The following is a 25,902-nucleotide window of genomic DNA, read 5'->3' on the forward strand; positions in this document are numbered from 1 at the left end:
CTAAAACAACAGAATGACATCAGATAATTAAGCCATGTTTTAAATCAATTCATGAGATCTTTTTATGAGATCTTTAATATTTTAAGTGGTACTGCACTAAAGAGGATTAAATAAAAAAATTAATTAAGAGATAAATTAAGAGATTAAGAGTTTTTAGCATACATCCAGACCGGATTATTATGCTTTGTATATGGATGTGCATACAGTATATCCACAAATACCTGTTTTAACAGTACCATTTAATACAATTACTCATGATTTCATTCTTACTGGTAATCCAACTGTACCAGGACGACCTGGAACACCTGGACTGCCATCCAGTCCTGGGAAACCCTGAAAAAGATGGAGGGAAACAAATAGAGAAAGAGCGAGCATATCAGCACTTGTGATCTGTGTGCATATGTGTGTATTCATATTTAAGTGCCACTTACTCTCTCGCCTTTCTCTCCTCTCACTCCCAGACTGCTGCCTGGTTGACCTGGTGGCCCCTCTGGTCCTCTGGGGCCCTCACGACCGGGTAAACCATCACGACCCTATTTAAAAACACAGATACACACACAATCAGACAGACATTTACTTGAGGATATAAAAAACAACGTTTCTAAGAAATAATTAATGAATCCCACAGTGCAGCTAAATGTGCATGCAGATTAACTTACAGGCTCGCCTTTTCTTCCATCCACTCCATCTCTGCCCCTCTCACCCTATATACACACACAAAAGACAAGATGCATAAACATTTCACCAGAAAATTACAGCAATTATCAACTCCAACAAGCCATCTTGGAGTTATTATATACAACAACAATTATTACCTTCTGACCCAGCTCCCCTTTAGCACCCTGCAACAAAGACACAGGTCCATCTCTTTTGAGGTGCAAGTAGATGTATAAATGTAAACACAAATATGTAATTATGTCTTGGTGTTTCTGTATGTGTTAGTCTTTTAAGTACACACTTACTTGTGGACACTGTGAGGTACAAGGCCCTGGCTAAAAGGAAACAACAAATCAAAATCACTCTAAACTCCACCTAGTCTTCCCTTCTTATCAATAAAGACTATCAATAAGGTTTGAAACCACCATAATGTAAGCTTGACAGGCAAAGCAAGCATCATAATAAAAAACACGATATTTATGACAGCTAGACGGATGGATTTTATCTGACCCTGACACTAGTCCCGCGTGCAAGACCACAGAGGAGGTCTGCCAGGTCGGGGTGGAGACCGTAGAGCTGATTTGCATCTTGAGCATAGAGCAGATTCTGAGTGCTGCCATCCGTCACTGCCGAAAGCAGCTCTCTAGAGTCTGCACGTCCAATTCCAACCGCCAACACTGTCACACCTGAGGGACAGAGTTATTACAGTCCTAACTCACTCTTATGGACATGGGACAGAGCAGCCGGGATGGTTTGTTCTGTTTGTGTGTACATTAATGAGCTGGGGCTGATTTTGTGTGGCTTACCATCAGCTCTAACAGCAGCAGCAGGCTGGCTAAGATCATCGGTTGACTTCCTGTCTGCGATAATAACAACCACCCCGGGAACACTATACCTCCGACCTGCTGGTGCGCTCAGCAAAAACTGACGTGCGTATGTCATTGCCTGGCCTACACATAAAAGCAGAAAATATTAGCACACTCACATTCATATAATAATGTCACCTGTATGTCAAATATGTAGAGTACATGCTTGCAAATAAAACTTAAACTTTTAAACTTCAGTGACCCCCCTTTGGCACCCCTATATTTGGAATCATATCACAGCAAACAATTTTGGTTGAAATGCACAGTTTGTCCTGTATATATATAAATAAAGAAAAACATCACCAGCTGCTGAACTCAAATCTGTGCTTGCTGGCTGGCAATTCTTTTCTCATCAGAAACAACAAAGCGAAGCTGTACGAATGTAAGATATTAATTGCAGAGTGTAAACAGCTTTAGAGATTATTATGGGAGTTTCTGAGAGTGCTTGAACTCGCTGGACTGAAGTGAAAATGTTCCTAAATAATAAAAAACAACTTTTCTATCAAATTCAAAAACGAAATCACAACATTCCAATTTATAAACTCAAAAAATTAATACAAAAACCACATTAAATATAAAGTCAGTGTATTAAAAATATTTTATGGTATGACAAACATATCAGGTACTTAAGTAAAAAGATGGATTTTTATGCAAAGTTAATAGATTACACTATTAGGCTACTTTGCCCATCGCCCATTATAGATCAACTAACATAATCTATAAAGGTGCAAAACGCAGTTACTTACACATATTTGAGATTCAAGATATTTCATGATATATTTTGGGGATATTTTGAATAAAAATTAAAAAATTTATAAAACCCCTGCTGAAAAAAAACAAACAATAGACACCATTACAAAATTTGTAATGGTTTTACTGGTTATATGGGACTTCTATTGGTTTTACTGGAAACTGTAATGGACCCTGTAGGTCTCCATCGGTTGCCTTCTATTGGTTTCATAATAAAACCAATAAATCATAATCAAATAATTCCCAAAAAGCACATAAAAAAAATGGTTTTAAATGTTTGTAATGGTATTTGTAGTGGAAACCATTAAAATTTTCTGTGATGGTTTTGTTGTTTGTTTGTTTTTTTCAGTAGGGACATAACCCTATATCAGTTATACAGTGGTATTGTGGCTGCTGTGTGTTACATGACAAGCATGAGAACCCCCCCGCCCTGACTCATGACCCATCAAAAATAATGAGTGCATGATGCCCCTGACACTACAATACAAAATAATTTGTCAAGTAAATGAAACATGATGAAACATTAATTTTAGTTGAAATTGTTATAAATTACTTCTAGAGATTGCAGTGATACATGACATGGTGAAAAATTACTGAATGAATAATACTTAAAGTAGGTTAAGATGAATTTTGTAATTGTGCCCCCTAAAAGTACAAATGGTAAAATGAAAAAAATTAAATGAAAAAACACAAAACACAAACACACCTATATTATTTCCTGGTCTGTCATTGAATGGGGTGGTCAAAATTTCCTGCAGAAGGGTCTCGCTGTTGCTATGATGATTGAGGAGGAAGCGCACTTTTGGATCTTCACTGTACATCACCACCCCCATCTGGATTAAACAGGTATTACAAGCACTTCATTCACACTGACCAGCTCAATGCCTCATGCACTGTCAGAAGAGGGCACTCTCATGGCAATGTTTTTTTGAGACATTAAAATGTATTAAAAATTAAAAAATTGGAACACCACATTAAGATAGTACCAATAGAACTGCACCTGGGAGTCTCTGGGTCCGATGGAGGTTAAGGATCCAGCAGAACTTGCAACCAGAGATAACACAGGTCCCACCAGGCCAGAGCGATCACGGGACGCGGGGACAAGGAAGACAACATCCAAACGCCCTCCCACACACACTAAAACATGGATGTATTAAACATATTAAGCGAGGAATTATTTATTCATTTATTTAAACATTTATTCATATCAGCTTCACAGACATGAACTCTTGACTTAAAAATAAAGATGGTGCAAATCATCTATGGGAACGTTTCTTTATAAATGAAAATTACATTCATTGCACAGTGATAGTGTGAAAGTACAACATGACATCAAGCACTATGATCATCTGTCAGTCTCTGTAACTTCCCAAATGAAAATTGCTAGCAGGGAGAGCATGTAGTGAGAGAAAAATCTCTCTGTGACTAACCATTGTAATGATATGTTATTCACTGTACTCTCATCGCAAGCTATAATTTGCCTTAACTTCAAAGTCAAAAGTATTGTATGAAATAATTCACACAAAAGAAGAGTCAGATCTTTTTTTAAAGAGTAAAAAATCAATAAGTTGAATCTGTTTTGTGTATGCTAAACACAATTGAATTTAAACTAAGCTGTCTATTTAATGTCAGTTTGGTGTGATTAATTTTGGAAAAAATATCATTTTAAAATTATCCCCCATCCCCTGCCCAGACCTGCACACCATCTTAGATTGAATGCAGTTGCTCATGAACAGGACGCAGGACAACAACTGACTGTGTAATGTAGCCTATGAGAATGCAGTTATACAGTATGCTCCTAAAATTCAAGATATGATGACAAAAATATCATTGTATAACATTGTATTTGTCATAAATTTGCCATATGATGCCATTTATCAATACCACACATGCAAGATTGCTGTTTTTCACAAAATATCTGCATTATTGCAAATGTGATATAAATTTAATACAATAGTTTAATAAAACTAATAAAAAATGTTTGAAAAAGTTAATATTGTATTACATTTTGGACACAATATGGTCAATATTTTGCTCAATTTCGCAAACGAAAATAGTTTAAAACAAAGACACAGCAGAACTGTTGTGCCATTCTGAGCAACAAGCACCACCTACTGGCGAATTTATTTTCATGCTTAGAATATTTAATTTTTAAAATATAATTTCTAGTGCTGGGCAAAGATTATTCGTGATTAATCACATCCAAAATAAAAGTCTTTGTTTATGTAATATGTGTGTGTGTGTGTGTGTACTGTGCATATTTATTATGTATATATAAAGACACACATACAGTATATATTTTGAAAATATTTGCATGTGTTAACATATATATATTTACATTCATATAATTTATATTATATATAAATATATTTAATATACAAAAATATTTTTCTTAAATATATACATTTGTCTGTATGCATATATACATAATAAATATACACAGTACACACACATATATTATGTACACAGAAATATTTATTTTATTATTTCGTTGCCTGGGACTAATAATTTCATTTTAATATTAATTTAAAAAACATTAATATTCATCTATTTTCATTATTTAAGCAATACTGAATCAAAATATTTCTTTCTAACGCTACTTTTTTGTAATATCTATTCAGTACTATTCTCATTAAAAAAATACTTTTAATTATCTATTGGGGGGGGGTTCAACCAAAATTGACGTGATTAATTTGTGATTAATTAATCAGCATATCATGTAATTAATTAGATTAAATAATTGAATCACTTGACAGCCCTAAATTAAACACTAAAACAAGTACTTTAATTAGTTAAAAGTTAAAAGTATATTTTATTTAATTATTCTTAAAAAGTAGACTACATGCACAGGTCATCTGGAGTCCTAATAAGTGTTTTATGCCATTATCTTTAACAATCAGTTAATTAAATGTTCATCTAAATTGTTTAATTTGGACAGATTAAATATATAAAAAATTTATTTCGATTTGTCTATAGTTGGAAGAGAAAGAGACAGAAACTGTATAACCTGTGCGTTCCGTCACGCTGGTCTCAGGTCCAACCTGGTTTTGGAAGGTGGGCTGCAGGGTGAAACGGTACTGATGGCCCAGTCGTAGACCTGTCACACGGTAAGAAGTGGCTGTTCCGGGCAGTGTTTCAGACTGACCCGTTCCTGTGTCTGAAGAAAGAGAGTATAACACACTAAAAAAGTGCATTCAACTATAATTGTGCTTCTGATCCTTAAACCACACACCACCAGTTCCTAAACTTTCAGAAAAATCACCTTCTTTCTCTGTCCAGCGTAAAATATATCCTGTGGCTCCTGTTACTGGTGACCAGCCTAAAAGGACTGAATTCTCAGTACTGTCAGTCACACTCAGACCAGTCACAGGTGGCAGGGCATCTAAAAAAACAGAAAGAGATATACTGAATAAAAATGGCTGGAGAAAGACATGGATAAAATTTGAGATACAATCTGGCGTGTGTACCAGTGGTTACTCTGATGGTTGTAGCTTCAGTTTCTTGACCGTCCACCACAGCAGACAATCTTACAGTGTAGCTCAGACCAGGTCGAAGTCCATCGAGGGTGTATGAAGTTGCATCGCCACTAATCAGACGACTTGATTCAGGTTCACCTATTCAAAGCAAACACATAACAACATAAAGTTAGTTGAGTCTGGTTCGTGTGTGTGGTTACATGAGTGCCTGTATAACTACCTTGTGAGGACCTCCAGTAGATTCGATATGAGCTGGCTCCACTCACTGCTCTCCAGGTTATACGGAGCCCCCCTTGGGTCGAGTCCAAAAGACGCAAACCCTCTACTCTTGTCCCTCTCTGGCCCCCTGTAAAAACAAAAAGTGATATCAATACACTTTTGTGGGGAAACATCTCTGATGAATTTGATCTGATCTTTAGCCAAGCCACAATAAAAGATAATAAAATAACACCCAAACGATAATTTGTGTTCATGTCTTTATTTTGAACACTGTGTAAATATTCATTCCGTGGAATAGAAATATACTGTATGTAAATAAATGAGAAATCGATATTGTAAACCCAGCCCTAGAGAATACAGATTAATGACTCCTCCATATAAGTAAATTTGACTTGAAACAGAGAAACAAACATCACAGACAAACAGCACTCACCTGTAGTGACTCTGACAGAGACAGGTGGGCCTTCTCTGTTCCGAACTAGAGCCAGAACCTTCACTTCATACTGTGCCCCTTTATCCAACTGCCTCAGATCCACTGAGGTCACGTTACCACCAACCAGCTGACTCCGCTCCTCTCCACCTGCAATCGCACTCAGTTTTATTTTTATATGATGGCTGAGGCTTTCTTTTGACTTCTATAGTCTACATAATTTATGAGCTGTGGCCCCTGGAGGTCACAAACCCTTGTATTTTTAGATTCTCAATAAGAGAAATAAGAAAACTGAGATATCAATATCTTCTTTCCTATAGGATATGGCACATTACACTCAGCTATGTGAGCATTTACTTTAAAATCACTATAATATCTCACCGTCAGTCCTTTTCCAGAGCACTCTGTATGAAGTCGCATTTTGAACTCCAACCCAGCTGACTCGAACAACCTCCCCTTGGGCCTCCACCACCTGTAAATTGGTGACGCGACCCACCGTGGCCTGATCTAAAGCATAGAATCAGGATAGAGTCAGCCATTCAGACTAAATAAATACACTGAGATTAAACCTTGCTTCCTGCTGAAAGCTCAGAAATGACTAATCTTTAAAGTCGGCATGAAACTGAAATTGCAGTCTTCTTTACTTCCTTGTTTTGACCCCTAGTAAAAAAGTAAAATATTTAAAATACATTTATTTCATACTAAGTATAGTTCAAAACTATTAACATGTTTACTGACATATCGCTCAAGACTTACTGATGCAAAATTATAATTAATTATCATTTGGAGTAATACTTGTACACAACAATATTTCTTAATGTTAAGCCTAAAATATGTCACTACTGATAAGGATTGTATGATCTTTGAATAATATCGGCCTTTAAATGCAAAATATTTAAAGTGTACCTAAAGTATACTTGCAATACTTCCACTTTAGCACAGTCAAATATACATCTGTATATCTTTGGTTGGACTTCAGCACTACTGTACTTCCGCAATTAAAGTGCTTTAAGTACAAAATTAGTTGTTCCAATTTAGCAGGCTTTAAATATAGCAGTTTAGAATACCAAAAGTACAACTGCAGGGTATTTTTATTAAGTACAAAAATATGTAAATGTATATGAAGCATACTCAGCATTTTAGTATTATGGGACTTGATTTTGTCCATCGTAAATTGATCAGATAGTATGATCATTCTATAGGTTAAAGAGATTAAAATATGGGTACGCAAGTTAACAGGTTAAAATATCAGTTTTGATGTTCATATTTATCCATCATACTGTTGAACTTGACAGTATTTTCTCTCTTGTTATTTCATAGGGAGCTTCAAAGAAGCCAGAGTCTCAGACCATCTGTGGCCTGAAGAATAAGAAGTGAAAATGCATGTGGCCTGTGTTTATCAGTATCCTTATGTTCATTGGGTAAAAAGAAAAACTAAATAAACAAAGTAAAAATTAATTTGGCTGATTCCCCAAGATTTCTATAGATATTGCGATATATCGATATCATGAATTTGTCTGGCCACAATAACTGTGGTGTGAAAAATCTAATATCCTGACAGCCCTACTTTATAATAAACACTGTAATATTCCATAAAAAATTAGAATTATCTATTTTAATTTCATGCTGACTTTAAGCATTTAAAGGTCCATGCATACGGTTAACTGAATATATCAAAATGCAAAAAGACAACAACTACCTGTCCTTGCAGTCACAGTGGCAGAAGGTCCTTCCCGTGAGTTAAAAAGGGCGGAGATGAATATTTGGTAGGCTGCACCTTCTTGGAGTCTATCAATGACATAGGAAGCCACATCAGCGGGTACAATCTCAGAGTCTTCCACTCCTACAATGTAAAAAGAAAAAAATCATTTTCCATGCCCATGTTAGCATAAATTTATTGCACTCAAGGTGCAGTTGTCCATACCATCACTTCGCCGCCAGATTATTTTATAGCCCGTTGTTCGAGTCACTGGAGTCCAGGATATTACTATCCTTGCAGGTGTTACTTCAATGACTCTTAGCCCTGTAACAATTCCATTAGAACCACTGGTTCTTGTAGACACAGAGACCACTTCTCCAGTCCGCCCATCAATCACTGGGGCAACACCCACAACAACAGAATCATCTGGCTGCAGCCCGTCTATAGTGTAGGTAGTGACATCACCACCTAGGACACGAGATTGCTCTGCAGCTAAAACAGAAAGAGAGAGCAGCTGACAGCTTAAAACCAACATAAGTTTTGTGATATCAATTAAAAAAGAAAGAAAACCCAAATCATTGCATAAACACATCTACATACTGTTGCTTTGTCTCCAGGTAACCCGGTAGCCTGTTGCCTCAGAAACACCAGTCCATGCAATCCTGACTCGTCGACTGTTGCTCCCAACTATCCGCAAGTTGGTCACCCTCAGTGGTGGTTCTGTTTGACATTCAGTAGTTAGCAGTTATTTTCTGACATAATATATTCACATTATGTTACCCTACAGAGTATCTTTAGCTGCATTTACATTTTTATGGAACAATTTAGGCACCTGATATAACTTGACAATTTAAAAACACAACCTCACTTGCAATAAAAAGTATGCATGCACACACCTGCTAGGATGTACATTGTTGTTGGTTCCCCTTCTTTGGATCCAATTAGTGCATTTACACTGACAGCATAGCGTACACCATCTTCAAGATCCCGTAGGTCAAAGGTGGTCTGATTCCCAGGAACTCTTCTGTTCACCTCTGCATTTGCTGTAAAAGATGGGCAAACCAATTTAAACAATCATTATAGCGGCACATCTCATTAATGAAAATCTCATGAATGTATATTGTGACCCTGGACCACAAAACCAATCATAAGTAGCACGGGGTATACTTGTTGCAATAGCCAACAACACATTGTATGGGTCATAATTATCGATTTTTCTTTTATGCCAAAAATCATTATGTTATTAAATAAAGATAATGTTCCATGAAGACATTTTATAAATTTTCTACCTTACATATATCAAAACTTTTGATTAGTAATATGCATTGCTAAGAACTTCATCTGGACAACTTTAAAGGCGATTTTCTCAATATTTGTATTTTTTTGCACCCTCAGATTCCAGATAATCAAATAGTTGTATCTCGGCCAAATATTGTCATATCCTAACAAACCATATATCAATGGAAAGCTTATGTATATCACTTTTCAAAATATTGACCCTTAGGAGTGGTTTTGTGGTCCAGGGTCACATATATCCCAAAACAACACTTTAATGATATACTGTCATACTGTATTTGTATTTAAAGGGAATAATATTCTCACATTCTGTATTAAGAATGATGATGTTGTATTGTGTTGCCCCAGAGACTCCTGTCCATCCTAATCGAATTATGTTTCCGAGTGAATCCACCACCCTCAGGTTCGTGACAGGACCAACTTGCTCCTCTACTAAACACAACCCATGTGTCAGCATATTACATGAAAGGTATGCAAGACAGAACCAAAAACATTGACCCACAAACTTGTTTAATGCAGCCTGGAAATTGTCCAATTGTCAGTTTTAAAAAATACTATAATAATACCTTGAGTAATAAAAAGAAAAAGCTGCATTCAATTAAAGATTTTCATTACTGGTCTCCCCAGTGTCTTTTTAATTGCAATATCGATCTTTAAAAAACTATCATATTGTAATTCATCAAATAAGTTTTCTGACCTGTTGATTTGGTTGAAAAGAAAGTAGCTTCTTCTCGCCCCTCGTAGAGTGTGTATAGAGTTATGATGTACTCTGTGTTCGGCTGCAGACTTTTGAGCTCATAGTTGGTGGTGCTTTTTGGGAACTCTTGCTTCTGAACTCTGCCTCCTGCGGTCAGCCAGATCATATAAACATCATAAAAAAGTGTTACACAACAATTGTTCTACAGTCATAGTTTGCTTGTTGCTGTAGTCACTTTTATTTTTGTTTTGTAGTCTGCAAAGTTTATGTCCAGTTCATTATTCATGTAAAATTAATTGTATGTATGCAGAATGTTCATACTAGATAAAAATGTATTGCAAACACCCCTTTAACTGTTCAGGCTGTTCAGGCTGATTATGCTTATTTTTTCCATGTAAAATTGCAACTATTAGGTTCCAATTAAATTTCCATAAATTCCCATCCAACTAATGCATGTAGGTATTTTTAGAGTCATTTACTGTGTTATGGCAGAAAATGATCTAAATAAAGAGTTGTATTGTAAGATTTTACTCTTCCATTTTTTGTGTGTTTGTGTGCTTTAGTAACAGTAACAGTTTCATACTCTCTCCGGCTTTCCATTCCAGTCGGTAGCCTCTGGCGGCCTGTATGAGGTTCCAGTTTAATCTGATGCTGGTGGGTCCCGTAGTCGTGGCTCTCAGGACCTGTTGCTCTGAACGCTCTGAAAGCCAAATGCATTAAACATCTTTTAGCTTTATCTCCCCTCCTGTCCCATAAAATATTAAAACAATGACTTTCTGAACTTTATGTCCTGTTATATTTATAGACAGTTACTGCCTCCTTTCTCTTAGTCCCTCGCTCTAACATGTATGAGCATATACAAACACCTTCACGCATTCGATTGCTGCAGTCTGTGAGTCATTCGACAAAATTGAAAAAACAGTTCTTCTGTTCTGATCTAGCAGACAGTGAGTCAATGGCAAAACTGAAAGCAATCACCTCACTGTCTGTGTTATGATAAATGTGCGCAAGATGGAAAAAAAGACACATCTTGTTTCATCATGTTGTCTTAAATTTTCTCTCTGCACTCTTTTTAACTAAAGACCATCTGAGCATGGTCTACTAAATACACAACTCTCCAAATGAACGCTCTAGACACTAACTGGGTATTTAGATTATTTATTTTATTTAGTGGTTTATTTTAGAAATACTGCCTAAACTAATTCTGCATCCCTTTTAAAAATGTTCTCTGTCCTGATGTACAATTTACTGTAGATGTGTCTGCATGTGTATCTGTGTACCTATCTTAAAACGTGTAGTGGCTGCTGGTCCTTCAGCTTCTCCATTGTACAGAGCGATGACTGTAACGATGTACTCCGTGTCTGGTCTCAGATTTCCCAGAATGTGAGATTCACTATCACCACCCAGTTCTACCGTCTCCACATCGCTTCCTGAAAGAGACATATACCTGTACAAAAAGACTCTCCAAAAAACAGGAATCTGATAAAAACACAATGTGAAATTATATCTGACCTAAAGCACTAATAGACATCCTCATTGGGTGATTCATCACTTTATCACCTTCTAGGAAGCATTTCATTAAAAAGAGCCTCTTCAAAAATGTGCTGACCTGTGAAAGGGCCCCAAACGACTCTATATCCTCTGGCCCCCGCCACTCCCCTCCAGCGGACTCGAATACTGTTGCTCGAGATAGTCTCAACGGAAAGCTGCTGCACTCCCTCCAAATGCACTGCAAACACAGGCACATACACAGACAGACCTTTATATATTAGCATAAGCACTTTAGTGATGCAGGAGGAGAAAAAAGTGTGTGATTGTGTCTGTGTGTTTTCATATACACTACCTTTCAAAAGTATAGGGTTGGTAAGATTTAATATTTTTGAAAAAAGTCTCTAATACTTAACATTTATTTAATCTAAAATACAGTAATATTGTGAAATATTATTAGTTTTGGCAATGATGGCAAAGCTAAATTTTCAGCAGCAATTACTCCAGTCCTCAGTGTGTCACATGATTAGTGTCAATAAATATGTTTTGTGGAAACAACAGCATTTATTTGAGATAGTAAAGTTTTTTAACATGAATGTCTGTACTTTTGATCAATTTAATGCATCTTTGGTGAATAAAAGTATTAATTTCTTTAAAACAAACACTGACCCCAAACTTTTGAACGGTAGTACTCACATGTGCGGGCAGTCAGGGTAGCTGGTGAGGCACTGTTACGGGGAAACAGTGGGTACAAGCTGATCACATATTCTGTATCTGACTTAAGACCGACCAAAGTCAGAGAAGTAGACTCTGCCCCCACAGATCGTTCCAGCAGCTGTGCAGCAGGCTGACCTGTTAATAAATCAATCAGGAAAATCAATTAGCATAAATTATAAATTATGCCATGCAGAAAAAATTACTACTAACAATGTTTTCAACTATGGCTTGCAGTGTGGAAATACTGTACTAAACTCAGGAATAACCAGTTTAAATCAGTCTGACAAGTCCTTTACTGAATGAACTCAATGTACTCATCCATCAGCATGGCTGCTTATTTACAGTAGGTCATGACTCACTTACTAAGCTGCAAGCAACGTCAATGCATCATTAATTCAATGGACCATTTTCACAGACTGTGATTTTTTTTTTTTTACTTTTTTTTTATACTTTATACTTTGCATTATATTATCTTGCCATTCAATGACAAGGGAAAGGTAACACTGCCACAGAAGTGTTTCTAATAGTGATGGAGGGTCAACAGTTTAAAAATCCTCAAAAAAATTAAGGGCAATAATATGACATTTTTTTCCTTTGATTTCATTCTCTCCCAAGACTGTAGAGTGCAATGTGCCCACACAATGTGCAAACACATGAAAAAAATTAATAAAAAAGAGTTCAAAATGAGAAAAAGAGAAGAAACCCAACTTCAATATTTATAGTAATAAACAAAAACAATGCATATCAACAGTTACTCCGCTCAGCAGTCAGTGTGTGTGTTCCAACAGCTCTACACCTCACTGCCACATCGAGGGAAATAAAGAGTTTTTAAAAACCAAGTATGTGTTAATGTCTTTATACAAAGTGTGTTAGTCAAACAGAATCAGGGGAACAGAGAGCAGCTCCGTGACAGAGTAACAGCAAATGGGACATCTTTCTCTCTTCCGACTAACACAATCAATCTCTCAATATTTTGAAAAGCAAAAAGGGGTTGTAGATACATTAGAATGCTCTTACTCGCCTTAATGCATTATCTCTTTGTTTATGTACCTTTTATAGATTTTCTTAACCAAGAAATACTCATGTTTCATTTCAAAATGTTTTGGTACATCTTCAGAAACATTTGGCGGTTTGGTACAGTAGTAGCAGCTCATAGCAACTCATACCAGCTGGCCAACCAAACACAGCATATCATCAATATATGAGTCAGTTAATGACATAGTATAATTTTAAATCACAGTTTCTGCATCTATTCATCTGCATGCAACATTGGGCTAAAACAGGCAGGTTGAAACACCTTCCCTCAAGCTTCAAAAAATAATCTGTTTAAACATAGGGCCACACCTAATCTGACAGAGCTGTTCTCTCCCAGCTCACACCTGGATACCAAAGAAGTAAAGCAAACTAACACTCCTTTCAGCAATTGACAAAAAATGCCTTGGGGAAACGAAAACACAATCTCCTACCTCCCCATCTTCCTTTTATCAAACTGCTAAAATCATTAGTTAGTGGTGTTTGCTAAGGCCATAATCACTATTACTATTGCTCACACTTAGAATTAAGGGTTTGTTTTACAGTGGACTTTTTGTGCAACAGAAATTAATGTCCAATCATGTGGCTTTTTGAGGAGACACATGTATGTGCTGTTTCTTCTCTGAATGATCAGATGTAGAACTTTCAATTCAGCAACCACTCCACATTGTGGCAGCAAATTTTGAACATACTGTACAAACACAGCTCACATCTTCTTCAGAAAAACAATAAAACAACTATATATTAAAGTGCTGCTTGGCCCAATCATCCTATCTCTTACATATTTATCCTCCAGAATCTCTTTCACTGACTCACACTACAATTATGGTATTGACTATTCAAAGAGTAAAAACATTACTGAAAAATGCAATAGAAGTATGGATTATTGTCCATATGGAAGAGTGTCAGTCTCACCTATAGGTCCATAGGTGATTCTGTAACCTTGTACTTGGTCAGCTGGAGTGTCCCAGCCCAAAGCCAGAGTAAAAAACCCAGCCTGGATCAGTCGCAGTGCAGTCACACCTTGGAGAGGCTCTAGAGGGTAGTTTAGGGTAAGAGTGAGTGAGAGTTTTTTAAGAGAGGCTGATTAAGATGACACATATTTTCTGTAGTGTTCAGTTCTCACTTGTTCGGGCCTTGCCAGACACTGACTCTCCCAAGCTGTTTGGGTACTGAGCAATAACAGTGATCAGGTAGTCTGTGCCTGAACGCAGATCTCGTGCAGTGTAGCTCTGCTGGTTGCTTGGTATTGTTTCCTGCAGGTAAAAAAACATTTCAGTGGAGACCAATATGCAACACTTTGTTTGATCCACTGTTGTTGTTGTTGTTGTTGTTATTGTAAACTAAAACTATGAAAAAATTTTTGATTAACTGAAATAAAGTTGAAATAAAAAATAAACAAATATTAAATGGAAAAACTTGTAAAACAAAAATGAAGCAAAACTAACTACAATGAGCTGAAGTACTAAAATTACTAAAACTTCAAATGAAATAAATATATTAAAGCTATATACAAATATAAATAAAAAACAAACAAAAAGACAAATCACATAATTAGCAAAAGAACATTAATAAATACCATGATAATAAATAATTAATATTAAATTAACGCTGGTGTTAAAAAAAATTCAGTGACCCTTAAAATGTACAAAATATTTAAATACAAAACAATTAATTAATAGAGTTAAATAAACAAACACTTAGAAATAGTCTCCTTCTACATCAAAGTAATTCAGATAAGATAATCACTCTCATCCGTCTCAAATTCTGCCAAATCTTTGAAACTAACTGAAGCAAGAGTTTACATTTACATTTAACTAACTGTAGATGATTTACTCCAAAACAACTTACTAATCAGAAACATAAGCTATTTGTCACAAAGCCAACAATATTCAAAGTATACAATGCAATGTTGATTAGACAGCTAGATTAAGAAAACAAGCTAGAGCAAAGAAAATAAATTCAGAACAGAAGAGAACGTTTTTGAGTCTTTCTCAGGTTTTATCATTTTTATCCCATTTACAGATGTTTAGTCTGCAAAAAAAGCATTCTTTTGATGAACATTCTTCTCACCTGTCGAAGCTCTGCTGTGATTGGCTGACCCAGGCCAGATAGGGGCCTGTACTGGACCACATAGCCACTTACAGGCCCTCCTGCAGACGTCCATCGAAATCTCAATGAATTGGTGGTCTCGCCTGAAAATTGCAAGTCTGATGGACCACTGTAGGCTTCTGATGGTGAAACAGTTACACAAATCAATGATTTTAATATAGCAGGATCAATTAAACCATTTAAAAAAATATAAAAGTTCTAAATGAAAAATACTAGTTAACAAAACTCCAATATAATTATAATTTTGAATTTGATTGCATTGTGTCTACTGCATGACAGGCTTACCGTCACTTGAGTAAGAGCCTCCAGTTGTTGTACACACACGTCGAGACACTAGTGGCAGCAAAGAGCTGAGAGCTTTGAAATTCCCAATCTGAGAGGTGAATTCACTTTGAGGAGGAGAGGCAATGAGATTCAGCTCAGCTGGGTCTGCACTCTTTATACCTGAGAAATGACAAGAGAGAAACAACTATAAAATCAGAGCAAACTAAATATATTTTTAATCTTTAGTCCATACTGAATCCACAGCCCAAAGATGCACTGATGTTTCCAGAAAAAAATTACAATGGTGGCAAAACACTCTACATAACAGTTCTTACCCACTGCAAATATTTTGACTCCAAGGCTACGTAGTTTTTGAGAAGGCTCCTGCACACTGTCCTGAGATTTACCATCAGTAATGAGAATAGTGATCTAAAAGAAAGAATGAAAGACAGTGATGAGTCAAGAAAATAAAACTTAAGTATGCTATACCTGAGTATTTATTATACACAGAATGAATCTTGTAAGCAAAAACTCACAAGCAGACATCAAATTTAAAATACACTACAGTTCAAAAGTTTGGGATCAGTAGTTTTTTAATGTTTCTGAATGTAGTCTCTTAAATTCTCCCAGGTTGCATTTCTTTTATTGAAAATAAAAGTAAAAAGAGTAATATTGTGAAATCTTATTACAATTCTAAATAACTGTTTTCTATTTTAATATATTTTGTCAGTCATTGCTCCAGTCTTCAGTGTCACACGATCCTTAAAAATCACACATATATGCTAATTTAGTACTCCAAAAAACATTTATTATTGATATCAATTTTAAAAACAATTCTGCTGCCTAATATTTTTGTGGAAACTGTGAAACAGTTTAATCAGAATTCTTCGATAAATAGAAAGATCAAAAGAACAGCATTTTTAAAAATAGAAATATTTGATTTTTTTTACTGTCATATTTGATCAATTTAATTTAATGATCAATTCAAAATGTTTTGAACAGTATTGTACACAGTCAGTGTACAAATACTAAGCAAGAGCTTGTGTCGGATAACTCAAAGCTAAACAAAGCAATTTACACATTTGTGGTCCATGCCACAACTACAGATATGGCAAGTCAAACATGTGTGTCATAACCTCCAGCTCACCTTGGGTACATCTCTGATAGAGGAAGGGCTGAAGAAGTTGTCTGCGATGTATTTGAGGCCAGCCCCAGTCCGCGTGTTTCCACCTTTATAGTTGATATTCTCTATGGCAGTTATGAGCTCAGTTCCATTCAGGTATGTAGTAAATGTAAACTCCACCCTGAGTATCATAAAATTTACAACTATAATCAACAAATGTCCCAACACATACATCCATGAACCTTTACTATACATAACAAATATAATATGTGCAGCCCCCTCATCAAACACAAAGACACTGTTTACAATAACATGTTCAAAATACTCAAAGAACTCCTCTTCTGCAAAGCTGTTGCAAAAAGAGATTAAACAAGATTCACCAAAGGGAATCTTCACAATGTTTACTTCAAACTCCAACACAACAATATCAACAACACTACATACTCATCTACTGATGTTTAATAATAAGGGTTTACACATTACCATGATGAGCAAGACGGGTTTCACAGACCTGGCAGTATCGCTGTACTGTATGGTTCCAAAACGGATGCCACTGGGTCCTACCGCTCTGGCAAAGGGTTTGACAATCCCTGCCATGAAATTCTTGACCAACACAAAGTTGGCCCGGCCAATACTGGATGATCCATCTACTAGGAACACAATGTCTGCTGCTACAACATTATTGCACTGGCCTGTCAATAGAAAAAAATAATACAGACTTACATAAATTTGCACAACTGCGACCTTTCCACTATAAAAGAGATTTATTTACAAACATTTAGAGAAGAATGCAATTTTTTTAATTGATTTATGCATTTAGCAGACGCTTTTATCCAAAGCAACTTACAGTGAATTCAGGCTATACATTTTTTTTTTTTTACCAGTATGTGTGTTCCCTGGAAATTGAACCCATGACCTTTTGCGCTGCTAACGCAATGCTCTACCACTGAGCCACAGGAAGAGCCAAAGAAGTCTTTTGAGTCTGGATATGTAGGTTTTCATTAATACAAATAAAACAATGCTTTCATCAGTGCAGAAATTAGATTAGTGTTAACAAAAATGGATCAAGCACAATCTCTAACAGTAATAAATATGCATATAGGAAAAACATACAGTGCTTATACTGTTTATTTTCTTCTTTGCATAAATTTTAATTTTAATTTTGCACATAAGCATATATAAGCTACTACTAAATATTGTAGAAACTTAATTTTCTGTAAAGTTGCTTTGCAATGATTTGTATCGTAAAAAGCACTATACAAATAAACTTGAATTTAACTGAATTTTATTCTTTGTATCTAAATATCATAAGGGCTAGACAAAACATTTCACTGTGTACCATTGTGTATACTTCAAATACAACTGTGAACTTGAACTTCAGTTTTTCCATAAGCATTCACATCTGTGGTCTATTCAATTCATGTATTCAGTAAAGGATTAGGGGAGGATCAGGGTGAGAAGACACACAGGAAATGACCATCACCACCCAGTCTGCGAAGCCATTTCAAGGAAACAAAGCATCTGGGCCAGTTTATTCAGCAGCTGGTGTGCCATCTCTCCTTCACACACTTCAGTATACAGCCAGTCATCAGATCTGTGACTGTGTGTGACTCACCAGCTACATGAATGAATGCCCTCAAGTAGCAAGCTAATTAATAACCTGCTGTGTTTGATTTGATCAATGAGTCACTGCATTTTGATGGGAAGTACCCATTATGAGAACTGTCTAGTATGTGAGTACTATGTACAGTGTACTGAAAGTGCAGAATTTAAAATTAGGGATGCACAATATACTGGGTCCATTCTGGATATCGACAGATAGTAGTGTGCGTGCGTGTGTATTTATCTGTATTGACTGATATTACATACTGTACTGTGTATGCCAATCTATGTGTGTTAATGGATAAAACCATATAAAATATAATTATAATAGTTACAATAATTAAAAATAAGTGAAAAGTGGGCTATTATTCGAAAAAAGTAATTAATTATTGTTATTTCGAATTCTACTTTGTTTTTCATTCAAACAGACTTTTTTCTTTAGCAAATTTTGAAATTATTAATAAATATTTTCTTTCATACTATACTGTTACAATGCTGACAATTGAATTTTTGTGTTTTATTTTTATTTATTTTTTTTAAATAGTATACAGTTTTAATATCTGCTTTTTTCAGTTGTTGGCCATAACATGAAAATAAATCAACAGCTCATCACTATCAGTTACAACTAAATAATAATGTTAAAATATTACTTAATAACAATAATTATAAAAATAACAATAATAATGTGCTGATATATGTGTTTATGCAAAGAAAAATAAAATATATTACTTTAAAACATTTAACTAATAACACTAATATTCTGAATCCTATTTTTTCTTAAACAGACTTTTTTTCTTTATCAAATTTTGACATGATTAATAATCCTTTTTTCCATATAGTACCATTATAATGTTGACTGGGGCTAAGCAATATGGTCAAAACATTTATCCCGATAATATTTTTCATATCGTTTGATATTGATAATTATTACAGTAAATGTCAAATCTTTCATACTTTCAAGTTTAAAGGCAGATTTCTTCTCTTGAGTGAAAATTGCAGAAATTGTTTTAAACTAGTCTTTTTTTTTTTTTACAGAACATGATAAACACTTGCCAAACAGGTGAACATTTCACAAAACTGAGGTACAATATTCCAAACAATTATAATAAGAAAATATTTTCTACATCAAAATATGCACGAGTAAACTTAATCCTTTATCGATCTTTTTGCCATAACAAAATATCTTAATAGAGAATTTAATTCTTAGTTTCTGCGTGTTCTAATGGCTGATATTGTTTCAAATCATGAAACAGGTTTGTGTTCCCTGACTTTGATGGCACAATACAGATGTAATTTTTGTTCATTAACAAAAACAGTAACATCTCTAAAAATGGTAACAACCTAATGCTGTTTCTTTCCACTTTTGGTGCATAAACATTATATCGAACACTTCCTGAAAATAGTACATAAATCTTTACCTTGAGCTGTAGACCGTGATGGGAGACACAACAACACAGCAAGCAGCAGAGTCCATTGCAGCAAACACCCCATTTTCAAATCCTATTCATAATGAGACACAAAAAAGAGAAACGTAAAATGGTCATCTAAACCAAAAAAAAAAAAAAGATTATTCAGTTAGCAGTCTGTGCTGTTTTCAGCTTAAATAGCAGCAACATAATGTTCCTCCTCCAGGTGAACTGAGTGCCCAGATACCATGAACATCTGGCAGAAGCTCAAAGACAAGAAATTAAGAGAAGCAAGGTGGGGCTTGCACCATCACCACCACATAAAATAAACAGCAAGGAAGATGAGCTTGTTCGAAAAGCAGTGCTTATAATAGGCCATTTTCAATAAAGAATGCATTTTTTCAAGAGAGAACATTTGTTTAGATGAACATTCCTGTTATATTGCTATTATGATTACAGAGGTTACAGACTGTTATTGCTCAAAATAAAACGCTATTGTATGATTCAGAGCCATAACAGAGTTAAAGCATGTGCATGCTTACACACACGCTCCTGCTTGCACTGGTGCTAAAACTCAGAGCACATTCTCATTCAGAAGATCTGCTCACACTTTGCAGATACTGTCTTGCACTTTTAGCACTTTTTTGTTTGTTACTATTTATGAGGGAAAATATGTGGGATCGTGCTGTTCCTTTTCAACGGAAGTGGTCCAAACATAAATGTTTGTTGCATATGCTGAGTGTTACTATTTTTCCTTTCAAAGATGCCATTTTTTAAATATATTTCCAGCAGACGGGGCTGTTTTTGATCTTGTAATGAGAGGAAATCGTGGTCCACATTTGGAGTCACTCGGGTTTGCACTCAACAATGACTGCTATGGAAAACAGACTGTCTTAAAAGGTTAAAAACTCACAGACAAACAGAGACACACATAAAACACACACATGGACATCATTAAACCTTCAAAGACCTGAGTCAGAAAAGCATAACTGAGTATGTTTTGGATTATTTTTCTGGTGTCTTCTACTGTCTAGGATAAACAATAACTATTTTACCTGTATTATCTTCATGGTGGTGAGGACTTTTTAGATGGCAATTAAACTTGGTCTCGTTTCAAATCTCAAAATGCCACAACATTAACTTTTTAAACCATTTTCAAAATACCCAGACCTCCACAAAACCTTAAAGCATCCCAAAACACATGTCTATCTGGAACACACACAAATACACAGATAAACAGACTAAACACTCATCTAAACAATCAAACCTCCCACATATGCACATGTGGGACTTTTGTGTGCTTTATTTTCAGCTGAGTGGACTTGTCCAGTGACATGATCCTTTTTATTGTGCCATTAATTAAATTATATAATGTGGTCCCTTTAAAAAAGTATTTTACAAAAGCAATTCCTTATGGCAATTATTTATATTTAACTCTCTCCCTTTCAATCAGTCTGTCTTTGTTTCTCTCTGTGTTGTTTGCATTAATTAAATGAACACCGTCATCATTATGTGGTTTATGGAATGGCAATTATAGCATTTATAAGTATCCTGACTGAACCACATTTGAGTTTGAACTGCCAGATTGTCTAAGGCAGCCTCTCCCTTCCTCCATCTACACATTGTGCATTCCGTCGCTCTCGCTCTTGCATCTATGGTTGCACAGAATTTTTTGAGGCAGCGTCATTGTTCACCTGAGGTCAAGAGAGCATTGCTATGAAGCCATCATTCAATGCAATACTTGCTTAATATCACATGCAATAATATTAGATTTTTTGTGAACCCAGTTAAAACAGATTTCAGTCCTGACTTTTTCAAGTAATAAAAAAAAACTAGTATTTACTGTGTGGCTTAACATAAAAGACTGAGGAATTAAAGAGACATTCTTGAGCTCTGTAAAGTGGATGCTGGGAGAAGAAACAACAGCATCAACTACTTGCAGGCTACTACACCACAAACGTCAAATACATCAACTAAACTGTTCATTGCCTCTGTCAGCTCATCATGCCCCACTGTAAGTACAATCACACTAGACGAATAGTTTTCTGAGTGATGTTTCTTATGGTATCCAACGATGTATAATCACCTGTATTACAAAAAAAAAAAAAAAAAACTTTATTTTCTATTCTTTTGAAGAGATTGCAGTAAATGATTATTTACAGAACGTTAAGCTTTCTAAAGCTCTGGGAAGCCTCCTTACTGAAAACAGGAAACTTATGATATAGTGAGTATAGTAGCAAACATATCCTTAAGGGATAGTTAGCCCAAAAATGAACAGAAAGTCATCATTTACTCACCCACTTATGTCATTATAAGCTGTCCTATGCAGAAAATTACCTCATAGCACCACCTAATGCCCAAGTAGCAGCATTACCAGTGGAGTAGGTTTGAAAGTGAATTCCGCATCACTGAAACACACTTCACGTTTTTTTGGTGGAACTAGCCTTTTTTGACAATAACATGTATGTGACTGACATTTAATGTTATAGAGCTGAATTTGTATATCTGCAAAGCAATTGCTATTTTGACACCCACCACAAACACAAGTTTACTAAATGTTTAATCATTCTAAAATACAGATTCAGAACGATGTTTTTATACATGTTAGCCGTTTTGACATTGACATGTTTTGTTTATTTTTTAAATAATATATTGTGTGTTTTATTCTAATTTCTCCCTTCAAATTAATGCTTCATGTAGGAGTCAAAGCCTTCAAGTTTCAAACTGTTTTAGAACAAGGAAAAGTTCATGGCCGGGAAAGAAGATGTCCCAAAAGGAAAAGGAATGAAATTAAAAACATTCCTCCCCTTGACATGATGACTAAAGTTTATCCTCAAAATATTAAATTATGAGAGGTCGCTCCTACAGAACACAAAAGGAAAGTTGGTGTCAAAGTTGTCTGCTGGTCACACTGCCAACTATTTCATTACAGTCTGCCTCCCACACACCAGAACAAAAAATAGAACGAGGGCAAAGAAAAAACAAACATCTTCTAGTTGGGGGGGATTTCAAGTAAGAAAGAAAACATGCCGACTGACCAACCAAAACACAGACTAAATATTTACTGAATATATTTACTGGATTTATTTATTTATTTAAAAAAGAAATAGACAAAATAATTTTAAAAAAAACCAAGAAACTAAGAGAAGAGAAAATGATCATGCATGGTGAAGTGCATGCATTGTCATTTATTAATTATTTTCTTGAATTCATGATTTTTTTGGCTACCAGTAAAAGTTTACACTTCAATAAACACATTTCATATTTAAATCTATCCAATTTTACCCTATAATCAGTGCAGAAAAACACATGTTTCTGAAACACATGCCTGAGTATCCAGACATGAACACAAGGCATTTCCATTCACATGCTTCACTATGTATATCTTACAGTCTAATCAGGAAGCAAAGAAGCTATTGAGACTGACACGCAGATGTTATTGGTTATGTGCCCCAAATGTTGTTCACATATGTGACAAATCTTGTGCAACCAAATGTTTTCTACTGTATAGTAAAGTTGTATATTGACATCAAAAGAGCTAAGCAAGTTTTCGGCAAACACATGGAAACATTAAGGTGCTGAAATAATTATTCAAGTCTTGGCACAGTCCTAAGAAAATCTTAAATGTAAGACTACTGAGCATTCCAGCTGTTCTTAATAATGATGTGCATACTCTCTTATACAAGAAAAAAAGCCCATACACTAACATTCACAGTCTGACTATAGTCACTCAACACGAGCAACCCCTCGGCCATGCTTGCATGTTCAGCAGGTGTCCACGGTAACCTAGACACTCCAGCCCTGCCTACGAGTGTGAGATATCCAAAGTGACGAATCACACAAGTTCAACTGAGGTCATGCCCCGCCTCCTCTCCCTGAATAGGCCCTTTGGAAATGTTTATGATGCTGATGTGGAAATGTCACTTCCATCACATCACCAGCCCATCATTTTCATATTTATAAGATATAAAAATGGCAACATGTGCACATGTGGTTGAATCAAGAACTGAATTTGTGTTGTGATTCCTTTCCTCTTGTTTCTGATCTATCCTCTCTCTTCCCTTTTTGTTCTTGAAAATGGCATGATTTAACAAACATGCAGTGTAATGTGAATTAGCCTAAATGATAATGAGGTTGTAACACAGGAGCCAAGGACACCCCAAACTGTTTTGTACACATAAAATATGCAGTAATGATGTGTTTTAACACATCTCATGAGAGCTAGATGAATAAATCTGAAGTACCTGAAGCACATCTGTTCTGTTAAATAATAAGAATTGTGGTATTTTGTAGGATAACAAGCTTGTATCATATCAGTGATCAGTAATGTTCATCAGACCTGCATCATTTTGCATGACAGACTTTATGATTTTGCAGTTGCACTTTTAAGCTGTGTTCACTCTAAATTGTAAAACAAGGTAAGATGACATTCCATAGCTTTCAGAATTACTTCCATAAATCATTATTGCTTCAAACTCCAGAGTAACAACTCTTTCCTGACGCTTCTCTCTACCCAAGCCTAGAGCACTTTATTAGCACTGACCCTATAGTGAACTGTCACTGACCTCAGTCTGTTGTTTTACTGACCTGTAGCATTCTATCACTGACTTAAGTGTACAATCACTAGTTCCCAAACTTTAGACTCCAAGAACCCCACACTGTCCTAAACAATATATATATATATATATATATATATATATATATATATATATATATATATATATATAAGAACATAGGCTACAGTTGCTCAAACTTTTGGAATTAAAATTAACCTAGTTAATTATTTACATTCATTATCTTTTGCTGTTAATAAAAATAACAAGAAGCTTCTGCATCGTGACACATTAGAAAATATCTAAGCCTACATGTGAGGCCTTTGAATATGGTGGGACAATGGGGGTCAAACGGTTGAGAAATACTGCCCTAGAGCGTCTATCACTTACCCTGTATTACGTTGTATAACTGACAGAGCTTTATAACTGATCCTAAATCAGTTCCATTCAGTGAGCCTACAGCGTTGTGTTGCTGAATAGAATTCCATCACTGGCCACTGAGCGCTCTATCACTTATTATGGACGTCTACTTACCGCTCAAAACTGATCACCGACGCGAAGCCGTCAACGACGTTGTCCTAGTCACGCATGATTTGACAAATTCCCTTGAATGAGGTTATATTTTTCTGGAGAATGTCTGGAAAAGAGTTTAGTTTTATCTGACTGCTCCTGCGCGATGCGCCTGCATCTGCCAACGGACTTTTTTCCCTCCTCAAAACTGTGCAGCCTGCAAAAATCCTCTCATTGACTACAAGCAGAGAAACAAAGTCATCTCCCTGGTTGTGCTATTAGCTGCAGTGAAAGTACTGCAGCCCAGACTTGTTCAGACGCCCGCAGCTAAACAAATCCATGCCTAGACATTCACTCTGTTCTCAGGATCGTCTTTCAGAACTGCCCACCTTCTCTTCTCACGCCAATCAAATAACGTCTTAGCGGTGTTCGTGCGCTCTACTCTCGTGCCTGTACCTGCACAGGTGAATTTTGTACGGTCATAATTAAATGTGTTATTTTTCCCGGGGCCGAGACATTACAGCATCTGATAAAAAAAAATATAATAGGCGGGACAAAATTATTATTTACATTTTTCATTCTAGCAATCGTTTCTGTTGTTTCCAATTCTCTAAAAATAATTGAATAAATAAATAAATAAAATTATTTGACAATGTTCAAAAGAATCGAGAAGCAGAGATTCTCGAACTGTGTAGGCTAGTTTAAAATGAAGATTGCAGGTCCAGGGTCAAAGAGAATCCATTTGAGGAAGTAACAAGGAGATTGTCAAATCAATGTTACATTTTGGAAATGTAACATGTAATGTCATGTTACCACATTGATTGGCATTACATAAATATATTCTCTCACTCTCTTTTCCCGCCTCTCTATCACTCATACATGTACACTTGTGGCGCACCCAAGCATCTGTCCACACTCATCTGGAATCCAAGCCTACAGGGCATCCATCCTTTTTAAGACATAATTTTAAACCTCAATGGTTTCCCTCTCTTTCATCAAAATGAA

General features: G+C 35.7%; 1 protein-coding gene across 4 annotated transcripts in view; it reads right to left on the minus strand.

Annotated features, from left to right (window-relative positions):
- The window catches only part of col7a1 (collagen, type VII, alpha 1), a 57,833-nt gene extending 32,553 nt beyond the window's left edge, over positions 1-25,280 (minus strand). For 3 of the 4 annotated variants that reach the window (XM_042726226.1, XM_042726223.1, XM_042726224.1), the window contains exons 1-34: positions 24,922-25,280; positions 19,847-19,928; positions 17,338-17,518; positions 16,851-17,007; positions 16,039-16,132; positions 15,725-15,883; positions 15,401-15,558; positions 14,454-14,583; positions 14,243-14,362; positions 12,275-12,430; positions 11,700-11,819; positions 11,371-11,520; positions 10,674-10,790; positions 10,091-10,237; positions 9,700-9,825; positions 8,994-9,140; positions 8,698-8,817; positions 8,323-8,589; positions 8,098-8,241; positions 6,780-6,905; positions 6,402-6,548; positions 5,970-6,095; positions 5,741-5,887; positions 5,536-5,655; positions 5,281-5,430; positions 3,274-3,410; positions 2,980-3,106; positions 1,464-1,607; positions 1,168-1,343; positions 963-992; positions 816-842; positions 660-704; positions 432-533; positions 271-333 (exon numbers count right to left, since the gene is read on the minus strand). In XM_042726226.1, the coding sequence (XP_042582160.1) occupies positions 271-333; positions 432-533; positions 660-704; positions 816-842; positions 963-992; positions 1,168-1,343; positions 1,464-1,607; positions 2,980-3,106; positions 3,274-3,410; positions 5,281-5,430; positions 5,536-5,655; positions 5,741-5,887; positions 5,970-6,095; positions 6,402-6,548; positions 6,780-6,905; positions 8,098-8,241; positions 8,323-8,589; positions 8,698-8,817; positions 8,994-9,140; positions 9,700-9,825; positions 10,091-10,237; positions 10,674-10,790; positions 11,371-11,520; positions 11,700-11,819; positions 12,275-12,430; positions 14,243-14,362; positions 14,454-14,583; positions 15,401-15,558; positions 15,725-15,883; positions 16,039-16,132; positions 16,851-17,007; positions 17,338-17,518; positions 19,847-19,919 (4,233 nt within the window). In that variant the 5' untranslated portion in view covers positions 19,920-19,928; positions 24,922-25,280. The remainder of the gene's footprint in view (positions 1-270; positions 334-431; positions 534-659; positions 705-815; positions 843-962; positions 993-1,167; positions 1,344-1,463; positions 1,608-2,979; positions 3,107-3,273; positions 3,411-5,280; positions 5,431-5,535; positions 5,656-5,740; positions 5,888-5,969; positions 6,096-6,401; positions 6,549-6,779; positions 6,906-8,097; positions 8,242-8,322; positions 8,590-8,697; positions 8,818-8,993; positions 9,141-9,699; positions 9,826-10,090; positions 10,238-10,673; positions 10,791-11,370; positions 11,521-11,699; positions 11,820-12,274; positions 12,431-14,242; positions 14,363-14,453; positions 14,584-15,400; positions 15,559-15,724; positions 15,884-16,038; positions 16,133-16,850; positions 17,008-17,337; positions 17,519-19,846; positions 19,929-24,921) is intronic. The other variant, XM_042726225.1, reaches the window with a different exon arrangement.
- Positions 25,281-25,902: the final 622 nt, after the last annotated feature.

Source organism: Cyprinus carpio, chromosome B6 (assembly GCF_018340385.1).
Source record: "Cyprinus carpio isolate SPL01 chromosome B6, ASM1834038v1, whole genome shotgun sequence".
NCBI classification, from domain to species: Eukaryota; Metazoa; Chordata; class Actinopteri; order Cypriniformes; family Cyprinidae; genus Cyprinus; species Cyprinus carpio.